We start from the raw sequence: 19,246 nt of genomic DNA on the forward strand, positions 1-19,246 counted from the left end.
TAGCCCTTCTGCGTTAAGTTCTTTGACGACTTATCTTGCAACAAAGTAGGACTGGAAAGAGATTTTATTTCATAGAGTTCGACAAATGAAAATGCCACTTGTGATTACATTCACGCGTCGGACAGGTCTGCATACCTGCCTCTCCCCAGTCTCTTGGCATACATGGGAACTGTATGATGCGTTACCCTTTAAACTAAACGTAGCTTAGTTGAAATAACTTGCACCAGACAGAAACATAAGGTGGTAGTAAGGTCGCAGCACAATTTATTAAACCATCATAACAATACATTACTCAAACCATTGCATAATGAATTAACCTCTCGCCTCCCAGCCAGAGAAATATATTTCATAAATAACAATGGCTCCGCCTCCCAGCTAGGAACCTAAAATACCATCCCAACCAAGCCAACAATGTAACTATTCCTGAGACCGTGCTCAGAAATAACCCACCAACAATGTAACCGTTCCTGATACCACACTCAGATATAACCCACCAACAATGTAACCATTCCTGAGACCGTGCTCAGATATAACCCACCAACAATGTAACCATTCCTGAGACCGTGCTCAGATATAACCCACCAACAATGTAACCATTCCTGAGACCACACTCAGATATAACCCACCAACAATATAACCATTCCTGAGACCACGCTCAGAAATAACCCACCAACAATGTAACCGTTCCTGAACCCACACTCAGAAATAACCCACCAACAATGTAACCGTTCCTGAGACCACGCTCAGATATAACCCACCAACAATGTAACTATTCCTGAGACCGTGCTCAGATATAACCCACCAAAAATGTAACCGTCCCTGAGACCGTGCTCAGAAATACCCCACCAACAATATAACCATTCCTGAGACCGTGCTCAGAAATACCCCACCAACAATGTAACTATTCCTGAGACCGTGCTCAGAAATATCCCACCAACAATGTAACCGTTCCTGAGACCACACTCAGAAATAACCCACCAATAATGTAACCGTTCCTGAGACCCGGCTCAGAAATACCCCACCAACAATGTAACCGTTCCTGAGACCGTGCTCAGAAATACCCCACCAACAATGTAACTATTCCTGAGACCATGCTCAGAAATATCCCACCAACAATGTAACCGTTCCTGAGACCACACTCGGATAATAACCCACCAACAATATAACCATTCCTGAGACCACGCTCAGAAATAACCCACCAATAATGTAACCGTTCCTGAGACCGTGCTCAGATATATCCCACCAACAATGTAACCATTCCTGAGACCGTGCTCAGAAATAACCCACCAACAATGTAACCGTTCCTGAGACCACGCTCAGAAATAACCCACCAACAATGTAACCGTTCCTGAGACCACACTCAGAAATAACCCACCAACAATGTAACCGTTCCTGAGACCGTGCTCAGAAATACCCCACCAACATTGTAACTATTCCTGAGACCGTGCTCAGAAATATCCCACCAACATTGTAACTATTCCTGAGACCGTGCTCAGAAATACCCCACCAACAATGTAACTATTCCTGAGACCGTGCTCAGAAATATCCCACCAACAATGTAACCATTCCTGAGATCGTGCTCAGAAATAACCCACCAACAATGTAACCGTTCCTGAGACCTTGCTCAGAAATAACCCACTGTGGCAGGACGGCCTGTAGCCGAGGTCAGGGAACAGTCCACACGTGTAGTTTCAGGATAAATGAAAACGTTCAGTGGCTTTATTTCTCCACAGCAACATAACATGCGGGTACACTGTCCCTTTTAACAAAGCAAATCCTGCTCCCCATTGGGAGAAACTGACTAACACAGCAGACCTATCTAGCAGGCTGGCTGGCTAAACCATAACCAAACCGTAAGAGTCTTTTAAGCAGTCAGAAAAACAAAGGAAAAAGTCTTACTTTGGTTGCAGTAAGTAGTGTGCTGTATCCGTCTGGCTAGCAGCACATATATCCATGTGCTCTGGTCTGAGAGAGACAGCTACTGCTGGTAACAAGATCCTTTTCTACCTTGCTGGCTCTCAGGTGTCAGCTTACATCCTGATTACCTAACTTCCACCTGAGTTAACCCTTATGAGTGCTGGATGAAGCACTCAGACATATGTCTCCCAGGCATAACTGATAGGAGTTGACTTCATTCTTTCACACCCACCAACAATGTAACTATTCCTGAGACCACGCTCAGATATAACCCACCAACAATGTAACCGTTCCCGAGACCACGCTCAGATATAACCCACCAACAATGTAACTATTCCTGAGACCACGCTCAGATATAATCCACCAACAATGTAACTGTTCCCGAGACGATGCTCAGATATAACCCACCAACAATGTAACCGTTCCCGAGACCATGCTCAGATATAACCCACCAACAATGTAACTATTCCTGAGACCACGCTCAGATATAACCCACCAACAATGTAACCGTTCCTGAGACCACGCTCAGATATAACCCACCAACAATGTAACTATTCCTGAGACCACGCTCAGATATAACCCACCAACAATGTAACCGTTCCTGAGACCACGCTCAGAAATAACCCACCAACAATGTAACCGTTCCTGAGACCACGCTCAGATATAACCCACCAACAATGTAACCGTTCCTGAGACCACGCTCAGAAATAACCCCTTTCCACCCTTGTGCTGCAACAAATAAACCACTCCCCCCCCCCCCTGTATAAATATACCATAAACATATACATTAACAGCGGGGAGGGGAGGGTGGCAATCTTGATCCAGTCTTCACAGGTGATTGATAATAATACCTTGACTCTGCTCTTTATTTAAATCCCCAAATTCCCACCCAAACTTGATGACTTCCCTGCATATCACTCCTCGCTCAATGATTTAAACCTTAGTCTAGCAGCACACCTTCAACCAATCCCTAAACACCTGCCTTATCTCCAGCTAGTAAGAATGTGCACCTTTCTCGCCTAAATTCACCAGCTTCACATTGACCAATCTCCTTTTTGCCCCACTGGCCGAGGTGAATCAGAGGTCATCCCCAGTCCCATGTCGACCTTTGCTACTTGCCTTGCTTGGAGATTTCAGTGCGTCCACTGTAGCCAAGGATTCTGGGTAATGACATACAAATGAGCACTCCGAGTCATTTTTTTTTTTGCTTCTTATCCATTTTAACATGGACCCCTGTAAGCTTTTGTCTACTGCATTATACAGCTTTTTCAGTTCCCTTGGTTAAAGAAGTGCATGGCCAGTAAACCTGCTCTCAGACAGCGGTTTTGACGTTTTGATCTCATCAGAGTGAGATTGGTTACTCTTTTTTTCATAGAGCAGAATTAATATTGGACAAATATTCAAGTTCGGAGTAGATAGTCCCAGGAGAGAGGGTGTTGGATGCATGGCACAATGTCCCAGGAGAGAGGGTGTTGGATGCATGGCACAATGTCCCAGGAGAGAGGGTGTTGGATGCATGGCACAATGTCCCAGGAGAGAGGGTGTTGGATGCATGGCACAATGTCCCAGGAGAGAGGGTGTTGGATGCATGGCACAATGTCCCAGGAGAGAGGGTGTTGGATGCATGGCACAGTGTCCCAGGAGAGAGGGTGTTGGATGCATGGCACAATGTCCCAGGAGAGAGGGTGTTGGATGCATGGCACAATGTCCCAGGAGAGAGGGTGTTGGATGCATGGCACAATGTCCCAGGAGAGAGGGTGTTGGATGCATGGCACAATGTCCCAGGAGAGATGGTGTTGGATGCATGGCACAATGTCCCAGGAGAGAGGGTGTTGGATGCATGGCACAATGTCCCAGGAGAGAGGGTGTTGGATGCATGGCACAATGTCCCAGGAGAGAGGGTGTTGGATGCATGGCACAGTGTCCCAGGAGAGAGGGTGTTGGATGCATGGCACAATGTCCCAGGAGAGAGGGTGTTGGATGCATGGCACAATGTCCCAGGAGAGAGGGTGTTGGATGCATGGCACAATGTCCCAGGAGAGAGGGTGTTGGATGCATGGCACAATGTCCCAGGAGAGAGGGTGTTGGATGCATGGCACAGTGTCCCAGGAGAGAGGGTGTTGGATGCATGGCACAATGTCCCACGACAGAGGGTGTTGGATGCATGGCACAATGTCCCAGGAGAGAGGGTGTTGGATGCATGGCACAGTGTCCCAGGAGAGAGGGTGTTGGATGCATGGCACAATGTCCCGGGAGAGAGGGTGTTGGATGCATGGCACAATGTCCCGGGAGAGAGGGTGTTGGATGCATGGCACAATGTCCCAGGAGAGAGGGTGTTGGATGCATGGCACAATGTCCCAAGAGAGAGGGTGTTGGATGCATGGCACAGTGTCCCAGGAGAGAGGGTGTTGGATGCATGGCACAATGTCCCAGGAGAGATGGTGTTGGATGCATGGCACAATGTCCCAGTAGAGAGGGTGTTGGATGCATGGCACAATGTCCCAGGAGAGATGGTAGGGAATGCAGAAACGAGATCACACAATGCTTGAAATATACACAGGGGAATACTACTTATCGATGGTCTATGTTGAGATCAGATCTCTTCAGGGCTGGCATTCCATTCTCTTTACATCTGTGCCTGATTGTTATGCCATATTTACTAAGTGTTGCTAAGCCCTAGAGATGACTTTGTAAATCATTGGATGATTGCAGTGTTGTGCCAATATTTTAGTCCATTATTGTACTTATATTGGGACACAAATGTCTAGTACAGGGGTAGCCTACTCCGGTCATCAACAGCTACCAACAGGGCAGGTTTTCATGATTATCCCTGCTTCAGCAAAGGTGGTGCAGTCTTCGACTGAGCCACTGATAGAGCCACCTGTGCTGAAGCAGGCATATCCTGAACTTGACCAGTTGGTAGCTGTTAAGGGCCGGAGTTGGCTACCCCTGGTCTAGTCAACCATTTGGTAGTCCTGTTCAACCAGTCTCCTGGGGAAAGATGTGTTCTGACTAGCTGGGAAAGCCATTTCTAAGTTGCTGCGGGTCTGACGAATGATGTGACGTTCGTTAGCGGGTACATGCTCCTGCCGCTGTCCATGAACCACCTTTTCCAAGATCGTGTAGTTGGTTTCAGAAGCAGGATGCTTTGAGTCATTGGGTTCACTATGAGAATTACTTGGGCCGCGCGTATAGTGGCCGCGTCGGGTGACGTCACCCGTCGTCGCCGCTAGCGAAAGTTATATTTCGCATTGCGGCGGCGTCGCAGGTTTACTGGCATTTGATTGGTTCAGAAATCAAATATTGGCAGCTACCAAAATTCGCTCCGTCGCATTGTCGCGCTTACTCTAAGCGCACTCGGCGGCAACGCATTTGTTTTTGGGCGACGTCGCCCGTCGCGGGCACTCTACGCACGGCCTAAAGCACGTTCGTTCCGCTTAAGCAGCAGAGGAAACTTTTTCTCAGTTTATAATTTGCGTGGTAATGAGACTAAAGAAACCCGTCACTGAAAAGTCACACTGCACATTTTAAGAGCTCCGCAACCACATAAAACTCGCTGCTTATATCCAGTGAGTATACCGGCGTACAGCGACAAATGTATGCAACCTAGACTTCAGCGTTAGGAAGAGGGGCATGAAGATTCAGCATAGGGACGTCTGTCATAAATAATACACAAGCAAGGCCAAATGGGATTCCTTTTTCAGTCTGTCAGTGTGTTGTTTTTTCACTTTTATCTGCTGTGTTGTGCCATGTTCTGCCGTGTACTCGGATCTGTTTAAACAGACCCAATAACTGCTATTCGTGATTTGTTTTTCTCTAGAGGCAAGTAACATGCAAGATCTTCCTGTGAGACATTCGTGAAGATGTCTTTAAATAAACTCCGCTAGCAACTTAATTAAGAGCGAGGACACGCTATGAACTTGACATTGAACAGGCACCTGCCTCCCACTCACATGATTTGTCTTTATTAAGAGGAAACTCTATTTTTAGTCGATCTGCTGGTTCTGTTTCCTACCTCACGCGGTAGATAAACCCTCGTTAACAATGGCCTTGTTGGTATAGAATAATCGCTGCACCATCTACCATATGACGATAACTATTCATCCCAAGGGCAGTACAAAGGACTCGGGGTCATCCCTTAAGGTTGGAGGAAAGGAGATTTGTTCCAAAAAAGGTTGGACATCTTTTTGGAATGGTATACAGGGATATACCAAATAAGTAACATGGGAAGAATGTTGATCCAGGGAGTAATCTGATTGCGATTTCTGGAATCAGGAAGGAATTTATTTTTCCCCCTTATGAGATATCATTGGATGATATGTCACTGGGGTTTTTTGTTTGCCTTCCTCTGGATCAATAAGGAAGTATAAATATAGGATAAAGTATCCAACCTCATCTACTATGTAACTATTGTAACAAGTTTTAATATGGACAGTGGTGGATTTGAGATGTTGCCACCCATTGGCACTTACCCCGGGCTGCCACCTCCTCCTCCAGCGTCGCATGACACCGTGACGTCATCGCCATGTGGTATCGTAGTGTCATTTCATGCCCGATGCTACGGGACGAGGAAGGCGGCTCGAAGGAGAAGGTAAGAGACCTGTATGCCGCCCGGGCCCAATGGGAAATCAGTCATTGAATATGAACGCAATAAGACCATCTGATTCTTTGAGGCCTAATAACACAGGAATTGCAGCAAAAATGCATTACAGAATAGTCCTTAAACGGTGGTCAACCCTACTGTTTTTTTCTTTCTTTTTTTTTTTAAATGTTTTTTTGTTTGTTTATTTTATTATTATTATTTTTTTCCAGCACCAACTTTAAGATTCACAATTTGGCAGAACAAAAATTAAAACATTTTTTTTTTTAATTAAATAAGTGAACGGCGTGATATTTGTGTTTGGAACTCGGCAGCATTCACTGTGCTGTGAACCGTTTCCTTACCGGAGCAGCCCCTGTAGCAGCACGGGAGGCCTCTCTGGCAGTGAAAGGGTTTTAATGCCAGCCTGGCTTTGGGGAGAATAAATTAGAATATATTCACACGCACGGCACACTTTGTCAATACACTCCTAATAAAGACAAAAAGAAAGAAACTGCAACACGCATGCAAAGTAAGATATACAAGGGAACTAAGGCTGTTTCAGTGCTACCAACTTTTACACCGTTCCCCCTCTCTGCAAGACTTGGTGGCCAGATCCACAAAAAAAAGGGTGCCAAGTTCTAGCATGTCTTAATTCAACTGACATTGGAGTAAATGTGTGTTAAAGCTTAGCCCCCCCCCCCCCCATCTGTGGATCTGGGCCTGTAACGGAAAAAATAGTGAAACGCGGGAAGGTGCAGATGATACCACATTTCCACTGTCGCCAACTCCGTCAAAAAAAGAAAAGGGTTTTGTTTTACATGGGCAGTGTCGTCAGGCGGGAAATCTCAGTTTATCGCCTCCTGTGAGGTACTTGTGACACAGACAGGGTTAGATCTGTTAACGTGACAGGCTAAAACCCACTGATTTATTTTATGTAACATAGAAAGCTGGTAATGCATTGGTAATAGTCACTTTAAAAATAGAATCGCTCTAAATGTAAACAATTTTTTACATACATCAGGGTAAGTGGGCTGTCAAATATATTTAGGTATTCCAAAGGCGCAGTCAATTTTGGAAGTTTTCCGCAGCTTCTAAAAAGGCTGAAATCCACTCATTCTGCAACCTGTGAATTCATTGCTTCTTTTCCTGTCCCAGAAATAAGGGGGCTTGCAACAGATAGGACTGAGAGAGCAAAACAGAAGCGTTATCTGCTAGAGGACGCAATGAAAAAGCCAGTTGTTGAAGGTCACGTCAGCAGTGAAGTGTGTGTCTTGACCCAAACGTTGATCCACTTGAATACATTTGTTTTCATATTTTAAAAGTCCCTTGAAGTGCATCTTATACCATCATTACTACCTAGTACACACTGCAGGCCCGTGTTTGAGTTTAAAAAAGTGACATTGTTAGCGCAATGTGTTGCAGGCACAGGAGCTGTTAATGGAGTTGGATGCCGCATGATTACACCTGATGGTGACCCTACTCATGGGGGGCCGGTGTGCAGAGGTGACATTAAAACAAGCCTATAGCAGATAAGCAGGGAGCGACCAGCAAAGGGTTAAATAAACCATAGTGTTCTCTCTCCCCCTTCACCATGCAGCTCTATACACCAACGCTATGCGAGACAGGTCAGGAACGGATGCACAAAATGCATTAATAGGTGCCCTCCACCAATGAGGGCAGCTTCTATACATGACCCACTATTGTGCAGTCTGCTCCTGCCAACTGCGGTGGGATAGGAGGCAGGCGAAGCAAGACACTAAAAAGGAAATAAGTATTGATACGTTAAGTGAGGTTTGAAGGACTGGAGTGTATACTGTACATACTCAGCAGAATTATACAGTGCAGCATCATTATTATTATTATCATCATCAGGGAAGTGTCTAGAGATGCACAACAACAGTGCAGCCTGCCCATTATCAGGGGCTGGAAGTGTTTAGAGATATTCAGCATCACTATACAGCACAGCGTGTTCAATGTATATAGATACTCGGCCTCAACATACAGCACAGCGTGTTCTTTCGCAGTGTATACTCAGCATCACTATCCAGAGCAGGGTGTTCGTCTATGCTTTTATAAAGAAAATGGGGATGGGCTCTGTAGAGCATTTCACCTTTCAGTGTGTGTCCCAGAATTCAAAGTTTGAGGTAGGCTGGGACAGGGCATATGTCACAGTGCAGAGGGGTGGGGTGGTGGGAGTGTGGCCCGAATAAATACCCGGTACCTGCAACGCATTACACAGCATGCCTGCTATACCCGTTACACAGTTAACCCCTGCACTGCCAGAGGCGCCTGCAACGCATTGCACAACACAGCGTGCCCATTTTCCCTGGATGTGCATTTCACTGTTGCACGGACACATGAAAGGGTTAAGGGGTCCCTGTTTATGGCATCGGAGCATCTCGCACCGGATTCCTAGAAGTTTAAAAAAAAAAAAAGTTAACAGCCTTCCTGACACCCGGGAACCCCATAGATAAAATACCCTATTAAACCAAAAGTTTACAGGGCTTGTGAGGCCTACCTCTGTGATAAGAGGCGGGTCTCAGGCACGGGATTCCTGGAACCTCTGCAACTTAAACAAAAAAAGAAACAAAACCTTGGCTGCTCCTATCCCTTAAGTAGCCGCCCTGCACCTGGGTACTGATGGGTGTACACACAGATCGCAGTGTCTGCATTTTACACAGCGTCAGTGTGAAGACTATAAGTGGAGATGCACAACTTCAAAAACAGCCCATTAGCCCACGTGCACAGTGGGCAAAGAGCGGTAGTACTAAGGGGTGCGGAGTACAACTACTTTTTCATTTACAACCCAGAGCACTGCTAATAGTCCCGCTTCTTAATTAAATAAACATTGATATGCTGGAGGCGCCTCGCATTTCCTTATGCTTTCTCAGAATAAATACTGCATTCAGCTTTCTAAAATCTGCTCAAAATTGCTTTACCCAATGTTAAATTTAGGATTTTACACATGATGACAACAGTACTGCTCTTTGTGACCACAGCGCCTGCGTCTGGCATCTCCAACCCAACCCGGAGGTGCACGCGGAGCAAAAGCGCCATGATGATCACCGACATGTCAACAATAATTCGCTCTGCTCCGGTTTGATCCCACACGTAGTTTCTCCTCCCTTCTGACATTGCAGGGCCCTCTTCGTCTAGCAGGGCCCTCTTCGTCTAGCAGGGAAGGAGTTAAGGAGTTAAGAGTCCTGGTATCCCGATCAGACAGGATCTGGGTGGATTAGAGAGTTGAAACTGAAGAAGAAGAGCGGGGGACGGCTCCAGCGGGCGCCTGCCCCGCATAAACATCGGTCTGTGTCGCCGGTTATTTAAAGTAGAGGCAATGTGATAGGATGTCTTTCTCATCGTTCCATCTTGTCAATCAAACTCCGAGCATCTGACGCAGGTTCCAACGGGAAAGGTGGTGGGGGGGGGGAGGTGGTAGGGGAAGAGGGGGTTCAGTGCAGTCTGGGGGGCAACTCTGCCCATTGTGGGGTGAGAGAGAAGAGGGAGTTGTCATCAACGCCCTGAATAATTATAGCAGCGAGTGTTAGAGGTGTCTTCCTCAGCCAGGCCGGATGGATGTGTGAGGCAGGTGGGGAGGGCTTCCTGGTTATTTTTTGGTTGGTTGGTGTTGGCCGGTATAAAAACATTGCGGGCGTGTTGGCACAAGAAGATAAACAAAGGGAGCTCGTGACTGTCCTCTCTGAGAGGTTTCCTAATTTCTCTCCAGTCTGTAAGTCTGGCTGTGTTATTTACAGAGCGATCTACATTGCGTATTTCTGCGTCCATTCCCTCGCTAGTCTGTTATACTTCTCACGATCTGCTTTATATGTGTGAGCGATCTCTGGCACCAGAGGGTCATCAGGATTTGGATCACACAGGAGGGAACAGATCGACAGGAGAACTTTGGACACTGTTAGTGCTGGAGACCACTGGCTCCTCAGGATGTCCAGGCAGATGCTGCCATTGCTGTTGATGTTGGGGTGATAGATTTTAGTTGTGAATGCGACCTTGGGAGGTTTGAAAGGATAATCTGTGGGGAAGTGAATGGTCAGGAAGAAAACTCCACCCTGGAAAGGACTGTCATTTGGGCCCATGATGGTCGCCTGCCAGTGAAACACTTCTGGATCCGTTTGAGCGCCATGTTGTCCCGGAGCCGGCGGAGCGCGCTGTGCTGGGGCAGCCGGAGCCGACAGTCCTTTCTTTTTTTTTTTTAATCAAAAAAATTGTAATAATACTTTAACTTCTGTTAAGCACAATCGCAGAAGTCTTATAATGAGAAGACATTTGCTGCCAATTACCCAGATTGAAGGGAAATGAGAATGACCTCCTGTCCGCTCATTGCTGCCATGTCAGGGGATTGTTGGTGTGACACAGGATTCTCTGCAACCAACCAACCAACCAACCAGCCAGCCAACATTTCCCACTGGGCTGTTCCAGGGAATAGCTCAGGAACTGGGGAGTCTCTGGTTATAAGGAGACAGCGATTTTGCTCCATGGAACCCTACATTCCCACATAGGGGAACAGATGCACTAAATATCCTTGCACACAGTAAACAGCAAGAGTAATTCACCATGTATTTAGTTGTAGATGTGTCCATCACTGTATATTCTAGCAGCACATAAAGAAAGACACATTGTTCCTGACGCGTTTCACTTATTTTGTCTGTACATTTATCACTACCATTATCGTTTTATTTGTAAAGCGCCAATATGTTCCGCAGCGTGGTACAATGAGGGGGTATGGAGTGATGTATATTCCATAAACAGAATGACCTACAAATAAGGGCAAACGAGCGCAAGCAGGTACAGAAGGGAATGAGGGCGCTGCTCATGAGAACTTAGGCTGCGTCCGTAGGACTGCAGCCGTGCGGAGACGCGCGGAGGCTGAGGGAAAGCGGGTGCTTTCCCTGGCCTTGGTCCACGCGCCGTCGGGGGCGGGGGCCTGAGACATCACGGAGCTGGTTCGCCCTCATTTTGGGCGAACTGCTCACGTGACCGGCCCTGCGCTCCCGTGAGCGCCAAATCTAAAAATTTGGTAAGACACACGCTTCCGCACGCCTGCAGAAGCGTGCGCGAGCCCCTGCTAAAGCCGCTCTCATTGCGGCTGCAGGGGCTCACTGGAAAGCGTCAGCGCGCCTCAGCACGGGTCAGCGCCTAAGCGCTGACCCTGGACGCAGCCTTACACTCTACAGGGAATAAGGGCAATGTTGAAACAAAAGGTAGAAGTGGCTGTTCATAGTGGGACAGAGAATGCCTCGGGATGGAGTATGGTCAAACCGCACAGCTAGTCCCATTACAGTTTGGGGGTTAGGGGGTGGATAGCGTGGAGTTTGATCTAGCCGCACAGCTGGTGCCAATAGGGGTAGGAGAAGGGGTGATTGTGGTATGAGAGACTTTTTTTTTGAAAAGGGGAGTTTTGGGGGAGTTTTTAAATGTCTGGAAGCTGGGGAGAGTCTGGTGGTGGAATTCATTTATTTTATTTATTTATAAAATATTTTACCAGGAAGTAATACATTGAGTGTTACCTCTCGTTTTCAAGTATGTCCTGGGCATGAGACAGGGGGCAGCACATGAGAAGTCATTGGACCCGGACATGCCCATTTATAATAATAAAACTATATTTAAATAGCGCTACCAGTGTATGCAACGCCATACATGTAGTTTTGTAAACACGAGCAGCTGCCCCGTGGAGCTGACAATCTAATATCCATGCCTGAGGCACAGGGAGATAAAGTGACTGGCACAAGGTCGCAAAGGAAAGCGGGCACTGGGGTTCGAACCCACTTCAAAGGCAGCGACATTACCAATAAGTTACTCTTACAGCTCATTTAGTATATACCATGATCTTCTCACGGAGCAAAGGTGCCCATCGCCACATTATAACCCAGAACCGGCTCTACCGCTTGCTATTGTGGGTAGCCTCTCCGAGCTGCATCCAGGAATATTTGCCAGTGTAATCCCTTCTAAATCCTGCTTTCCCTTTGAATTAGCATTATCTTTACAGCCGTCCACTCCAGCTATCTGTGCGTAGGGTTGCTTCATTTGCATTCACAGCATATACTCTTGACCTCCGTCCTTTTCCTCTCTTGTTACTTATTGCGCCAACAAGCGGCCATGTTCCTCTGCAGAGCATTATCATCCGACTGTTTAGCTCATCTCATAAAGCACAATTCCTCCGAGCGGACGGAGATTTATTAAATAAAGACCAGTGTTAAGTAGTCGCTGTAATGAGAGCGGTTGGGAGGCAGGAAGCGTCCTGGCTGTGTGATGCTGGGTTAACGGGCGCACTGCTGAGTCTCCGCTGGTCGTAATTGACGAAGGTTAATCTGGTTTGCTGCTGAAGTTCTAAGCTGTAAAGTGGTCCTGTTTGCACGTTTTTTAATTTGCGCCCCTGCTGATTGCAGGAAATTGGAGAAACGTATATAATGCAATTTGATGGCACGTGAGGTTACCAGGAGCGAACATCTTTAGTTTGCCTTTTGTGGCTAATGCTTTCTGATGCCGTTTCCATCGGCAGTAAATGTATAATGATACAAACTGTAAACTGAAATCCAGATTATAGCTCTTTTTTTTTTCTTTCCTTCCAATAATTGGTTTAACGAAAATGTAACAGTGCCAAATATTAAACCCTTTAAACAATTGAGCAACTATTTGTGATTACAGGTTAAGTAATTTATAAAATCTACATTTAATCACCTAAGAATAAAAAATATCGAGTTCCAAAATAGTTGTTCTGTTTTGTTGTAAGCAAAATGGGGTAGTCTATTCAATTTGGCTAAATCCGATAAATAATGCAACATTTTCTGCTGCTCTCTATTTACATAAAGAAACCTCTGGCTTATGAGACAGGACTAACCCAGTTAATATGGTTTGTGTTAGAAAAGAGGCAGATAAGAAGGGGATATGATTACTATTTATAAGCATACTCGCGGTTAATACACACAACTTTAAAGGGAATCTTTCATTCCGATGACTGCACAAATGACAGCGGGACGTCCTGTGAGATCACGGGAAAGGAGATTCTGCCAGCAGCCGAGGAAAGTGTTCTTTACAGTAAGAGTCGAGATGTAGAAGTGAGTACCCATGGAGAATGGGATGGTAGATACTATAGATATCTTTACAGCAGGGTGCTCATCTCTGTCCTCAAGACCTTCCCCAGCCCCAACAGGTCAGGTTTTAAGGATATCCCAGCTTCAGCACAGGTGGTTCAATCAGTCCCTGCTGCCGCACAGTCAAAGACCTGAGCCTCTGATAGAGCCACCTGTGCTGAAGCTGGGATATCCTGAAAACCTGACCTTTTGTGGGGTCTGGAGTTGAGCACCCCAGCTTTAAGGGATAGTTTCTTTCAAAATAAAATGTACACGGGAGATTGTATTGTATGCCTTTATTTATATAGCGCCATTAATGTACATAGCGCTGCACAGTAGTAATACATGTGGTAATCAAATAAATAACAGATAATATAAATAACAGATCATGGGAATAAGTGCTTTAGACATAAACGTAACATTAAGGAAGAGGAGTCCCTGCCCCGAGGAGCTTACAGTCTAATTGGTAGGTAGGAGAAGGTACAGAGACAATAGGAGGGAGTTCTGGTAAGTGTGTCTGCAGGGGGCCAAGCTTTATGTATCATGTGTTCAGAATATCCACAGTGCTATTCGTATGCTTCTTTAAGCAAGTGTGTCTTAAGGTGGGTCTTAAAGGTGGATAGAGAGGGTGCTAGTCGGGTACTGAGGGGAAGGGCATTCCAGAGGTACAGATACAGAATAAGCATCGCAGGGCACTGATCCGGGGATAATTCTAATCCAGAAAGGGTTTTATTTCCTTCTGTGAGACTTTATTGGCAATTGTTTCATCTTTTTTTTTCTTCTTGTCCTTTCTCTGGATAAATAAAAGTATACATATAGGATGAGTACCTCACCCAATTGGAATTTAACTCAGGTGGAACTTTATAGACGTGTTTGTTTCTCCCCACTTCCTACCTAATCTACTCGTGCAATGTGTATACTTTACATCTAGTTCATTATCTACTGAGATTAGAAGGTTGGGAATTAATAAATGAAGGCGATAATAATCATTGATTCAGCAATTGAACCGGTATCATACATACAGTATGAGAAGACAACGATCACTGCTGCACGACTGAAAAAATGAGAAATATAACCAGAGAGAGAATCCTACACGGGAAAGCAACGCAAACATTATAACCACAATAACTCCCCCCACCCCCAACTCGGGCATAAGCAGCTCCCCAGTTATTAGCCTATAAATGTGGAGGGTATCCATGGGATCTCCGATTCGATCATCCGTGTATTTGGGGTGCCAACACCAGCACGTCGTCATTTCAGCAGTTTCAAGCGGGCGGCGCATCTGGATCACGCGGTGCTGTAGGGGGCGCTCTCCCTCTCGATATTGTGAGCGTGCGGCACCTCGGGATCATGCGGTGCTGTAGGGGGCGCTCTCCATTTATGCTGTGAGCGTGCGGCACCTCGGGATCACCCGGTGCTGTAGGGGGCGCTCTCCCTCTCGATATTGTGAGCGTACGGCACCTCGGGATCACGCGGTGCTGTAGGGGGCGCTCTCCCTTTCTATTGTGAGTGTGCGGCACCTCGGGATCACGCGGTGCTGTAGGGGGCGCTCTCCCTCTCTATGCTGTGAGTGTGCGGCACCTCGGGATCACCCGGTGCTGTAGGGGGCGCTCTCCCTCTCTATGCTGTGAGTGTGCGGCACCTCGGGATCACCCGGTGCTGTAGGGGGCGCTCTCCCTCTCTATGCTGTGAGTGTGCGGCACCTCGGGATCACCCGGTGCTGTAGGGGGCGCTCTCCCTCTCTATGCTGTGAGTGTGCGGCACCTCGGGATCATCTGGTGCTGTAGGGGGCGCTCTCCCTCTCGATATTGTGAGCGTGCGACACCTCGGGATCACGCGGTGCTGTAGGGGGCGCTCTCCCTTTCTATTGTGAGCGTGCGGCACCTCGGGATCACGCGGTGCTCTTGGGGGCGCTCTCCCTGTCTATGATGTGAGCGCGCTGTGCATCGAGGGGGCACTCTCCCTCTCAATGCTGTGAGCGTGCAGCACCTCGCGGTGCTGTAGGGGGCGCTCTCCCTCGCTACGATGTGAGCGCGCTGCGCCTCGAAGAGCGTACGGTTACTGTCATCAGGTCAGCAACTCTTTGAATCGCCCACGTGGAGGAACGTTTTGTTATTGGCATACGCTGACTCCCTAAATACTTTCTTAGGCAGTGTTTAGGAACGGCTGCCATAAAGCATAACAGCTCTCATTTCCCGGCCCGAATCTGACGTGACACGAAGCGCTGGTTCTGATTATTCTACAGAAAGGAAAGCGGGCCGATGTCTCGACGTACAGAAAGTTTTTGCCGCGACGCTCTATTTTCTGCTTAAATGTTACATCGTTTCATTGTTGCCTAGTTTGAAAGGACATATGTCCATCAAGTTTAACCTCATGTTAAATGGAGTTTTTAATAAAATGAAAAGGTGACGACGCAAAGTTTGATGCATCTCATTATAATCTGCATCGCACCGCTTCCCTAACTCCTCCGACTGGCACTCCCATCACAAGCTGTCATACGTAGGGCAAAGACAGGATACATTGGGCTGAAGAAGCGGCTCAGTGCGGAAAGACAGGGGAGCCTGGTTCAATTCACGGTGTCGGCGCCTTGTGACCTTCGGCAAGTCATTTTATCTCCCTGTGTGTCCTTCTCACACGCGGTGTCGCTGCATTGCAGCTCTTGTTGCACGGAAAGATACACACACTTGTCATTTGCTGTAGCCTTTTTCCAACAGCAAGAAAAGGATTGATGGATTGTGTGTTTTACTTTGTAACTTTACCTGTAGCTTTATCATCATGGATGGCCCGCTGACGACTTAAACTCAACATGTCAAAAACAGAGCTCCTCATATTTCATCCCAAACCTGGCCTCACTACCTCCTTCCACATTACTGTTGGAATTTTTGTTATACACCCAGTAGCACAATCACGCTGCCTAGGGGTCACACTCGACTCCTCTCTTGCATTCAAAAGGTAGCAAAAAAACTGTTGTTTCTTCCTCAATATTACAAAGATACACCCTTTCCTCTGTTGCACGACTGCTAAAACACTGCTAGGCCCTCATTCTCTCCCGTCTCGATTACTGCAACCTCCTGTTGTTCGGCCTTCCTGCCTCTCACCTGTCTCCCCTACAATCTATCCTAAACACTGCTGCCAGAATCACTCTACTCTTTCCTAAATCTGTCTCGGCATCTCCCCTGCTGAAATCCCTCTCCTGGCTTCCAATCAAATCCCGTATCACACACTCAATTCTCCTCCTCACTTTTAAAGCTTTACACTCTTCTGCTCCTCCTTACATCTCAGCCCTAATTTCTCGCTATGCACCATCCCGACTCTTGCGTTCTGCTCAAGGATGTCTTCTCTCTACCCCTTTTGTATCTAAAGCCCTCTCCCACCTTAAACCTTTCTCACTGACTGCCCCACACCTCTGGCATGCCCTTCCCCTCAACACTTGACTAGCGCCCTCTCTATCCACCTTTAAGACCCACCTTAAAACACACCTGCTTAACTAAGCATATGAGTAGCTCCGTGGCTAATACTATACACCTGATACATAAACCATGGCCCCTTGAGATGCACTTACCTGAATACCCTCCAATTGTCTCTGTACGTTCTTCCTACCTACCAATTAGATTGTAAGCTCTTCGGAGCAGGGACTCCGCTTCCTAAATGTTACTTTTATGTCTGATGCACTTATGATCTGTTATTTATATGATTGTCACGTGTATTACTGCTGTGAAGCGCTATGTACATTAATGCCGCTATATAAATAAAGACATACATACATTTTGCCTTGCTACATTTATTCTATGGAGTGAGTTTAATTCATCGGTGCGTTGCAGGCACCTCTGGCATTATAGGATAATTTGTGCTACACTCTGGGTTTTGCCACAATATTTTTTCCCCATTTTTTACTACCCACCTTTAGCACTTTCTGAGTGTTAATTAGAGCCTGCTTTTAGTAGCACAATACGCAGTCAATAAGCAGTAGAGGTGGTTAGGGAATGTGAAGATCCTGCAAACAAAGGATCCAGCCAGAGAAATGAATTATTATCTCATGAATGATGACACTAATATTTAAATATAGAGCAAGAGAAGAAAAGCTTTTTACGCTGAAGCAGAAAGCTCTAGATGTTGTGGAAAGGTCTTTTTTTTTTTTTTTTTAGTGACCAAACAGATCTGAACAGGGATATTGAATTCTGTATTCTTCCATAATAATGGCCTGTTTGGCAGAGGAATTCTCATTCGTTTACTGTATAAAGAGCCCAGCTATTTTACAGTGGGGGGAAGAGTAGTTGCATAAACAGAATGTTATATAGCAGGGGTGCTCAAGACCCCTCAACAGGTCAGGTTTTCAGGATATCCCTGCTCCAGGACGCGTGGCTCAGTCTTCGACTGCATCACCTGTGCTGAAGCAGGGATCCTGGAAACCTTACCTTTTTCGGGGGGGTCTTGAGGACTCAAGTTGACCACCGCTGCTATATACCCTGTGTTGGGCCATGACTTACCGTCTTGCAGCCTAACGATACCTTATCGTTGACCAGGAATGTGAAAGCTGGCGAACCACTACTTCTATAAGGGACTTTGAGGTTAATCTATCACATGGTTTCACAACCAGTACTAGGACCTCTTCCTTTCACTATTGTACCACGGGTTCCTTCAAAACATGACCATATAATGCAACACTTATCTAAATGATTCAGTCGTAACGTCCAGCGCTAGTATGGCTGGAGGTGCAGGGCTTGTCTGTAGAGGTGTTGTTCATTGAATGCTTTGAGATGTTTCATACCCCACCTTTTTGTTTCTGCTTAGGTGTCGGCTGTGAACTCTTTGGAAGGGCCTCTGCTCCAAGTAGAAGGTCTTAGCGACTTGAGGCTGGAGCTTCACAGTAAGAAGATGAACCTGCACTGTGTTCTGATTGATGAGCTTCACCGTCACCTTTACATTAAATCCACCAGCCGTGTTGGACATTGGAACAAGGACAAGATGAGGAGCAGGTAGTTGTGTTTTTTTTTTTTCTCTGTGGGACGTTCTTGGTATTTCTTTGAAATTGTGGTAGAAATGTAGAGCGGTCTAGTACATTTGATTGCGGCCGTTCCGCTGTGACCAATTGACCGCTGGTGTGTAGCCGCAAGTGACCTCGCTGCAGCGATACTCGGCTGCCAAGGTAAGTCCCTCACCTTAGCTCTTGCCCTAAAACCCCCTAATGTTAACCCCTAAAACTCTTACCCTAACCGCTAAAACTCCTAAAGTTAACCCCCTACTCCAAAACATACCTTCTCGTAGAAGTGGCCGGCGGTGGAGGGGCCAGCGGATGCGGCGTAGAGTCCCTGTGCGGCTAAACGCTGGGGAGGGGGGGGGCGTGGTCACAGCGAGACGGCCACGATCATATGGCCCGTTCCGATACAGAGGGACAGACCTCTGACCTCCAGTTATTTTATTTAGTCTGTCATTTGGGAAACCTTCAGAGTCCCTGCTCTGTGGCAGCATCACCTGTCCCAAATATAGCCTTGCAGACTCCCACCCCAACGCGCTGTTATCCGCCTTTCCCCCTTTTAAAGACGGGTAAAATGATTATTCGGCAGGTCTCATCAGTAACATATCATCGGGGATTTGTGTAAGTTTGAATACATATTGCATATCGGCATTAATAATAATATTATTCTTATTTAAGCAGTAA

General features: G+C 46.7%; 2 protein-coding genes across 2 annotated transcripts in view; one reads left to right on the forward strand and one right to left on the reverse strand.

Annotated features, from left to right (window-relative positions):
* Nucleotides 1–19,246, forward strand: part of EXOC4 (exocyst complex component 4) — a 409,051-nt gene that overhangs the window by 41,613 nt on the left and 348,192 nt on the right. The window contains exon 4 of the mRNA XM_075599349.1: nt 18,379–18,563. Coding sequence (XP_075455464.1) covers nt 18,379–18,563 — 185 coding nt within the window. The remainder of the gene's footprint in view (nt 1–18,378; nt 18,564–19,246) is intronic.
* LOC142494824 (ubiquitin-conjugating enzyme E2 D4) lies at nt 9,733–10,687 on the reverse strand. The gene has a single exon (XM_075599348.1). It carries the CDS (start codon nt 10,591–10,593, stop codon nt 10,261–10,263), a length of 333 nt encoding a protein of 110 aa, XP_075455463.1. The 5' UTR covers nt 10,594–10,687; the 3' UTR covers nt 9,733–10,260.

This window comes from Ascaphus truei, chromosome 5, assembly GCF_040206685.1.
Source record: "Ascaphus truei isolate aAscTru1 chromosome 5, aAscTru1.hap1, whole genome shotgun sequence".
Taxonomy (NCBI): domain Eukaryota; kingdom Metazoa; phylum Chordata; class Amphibia; order Anura; family Ascaphidae; genus Ascaphus; species Ascaphus truei.

Excerpts from the sequence above, each read along its gene's own strand:
- LOC142494824 (XM_075599348.1), bottom strand. The coding sequence starts at position 10,593 with ATGGGCCCAAATGACAGTCCTTTCCAGGGTGGAGTTTTCTTCCTGACC.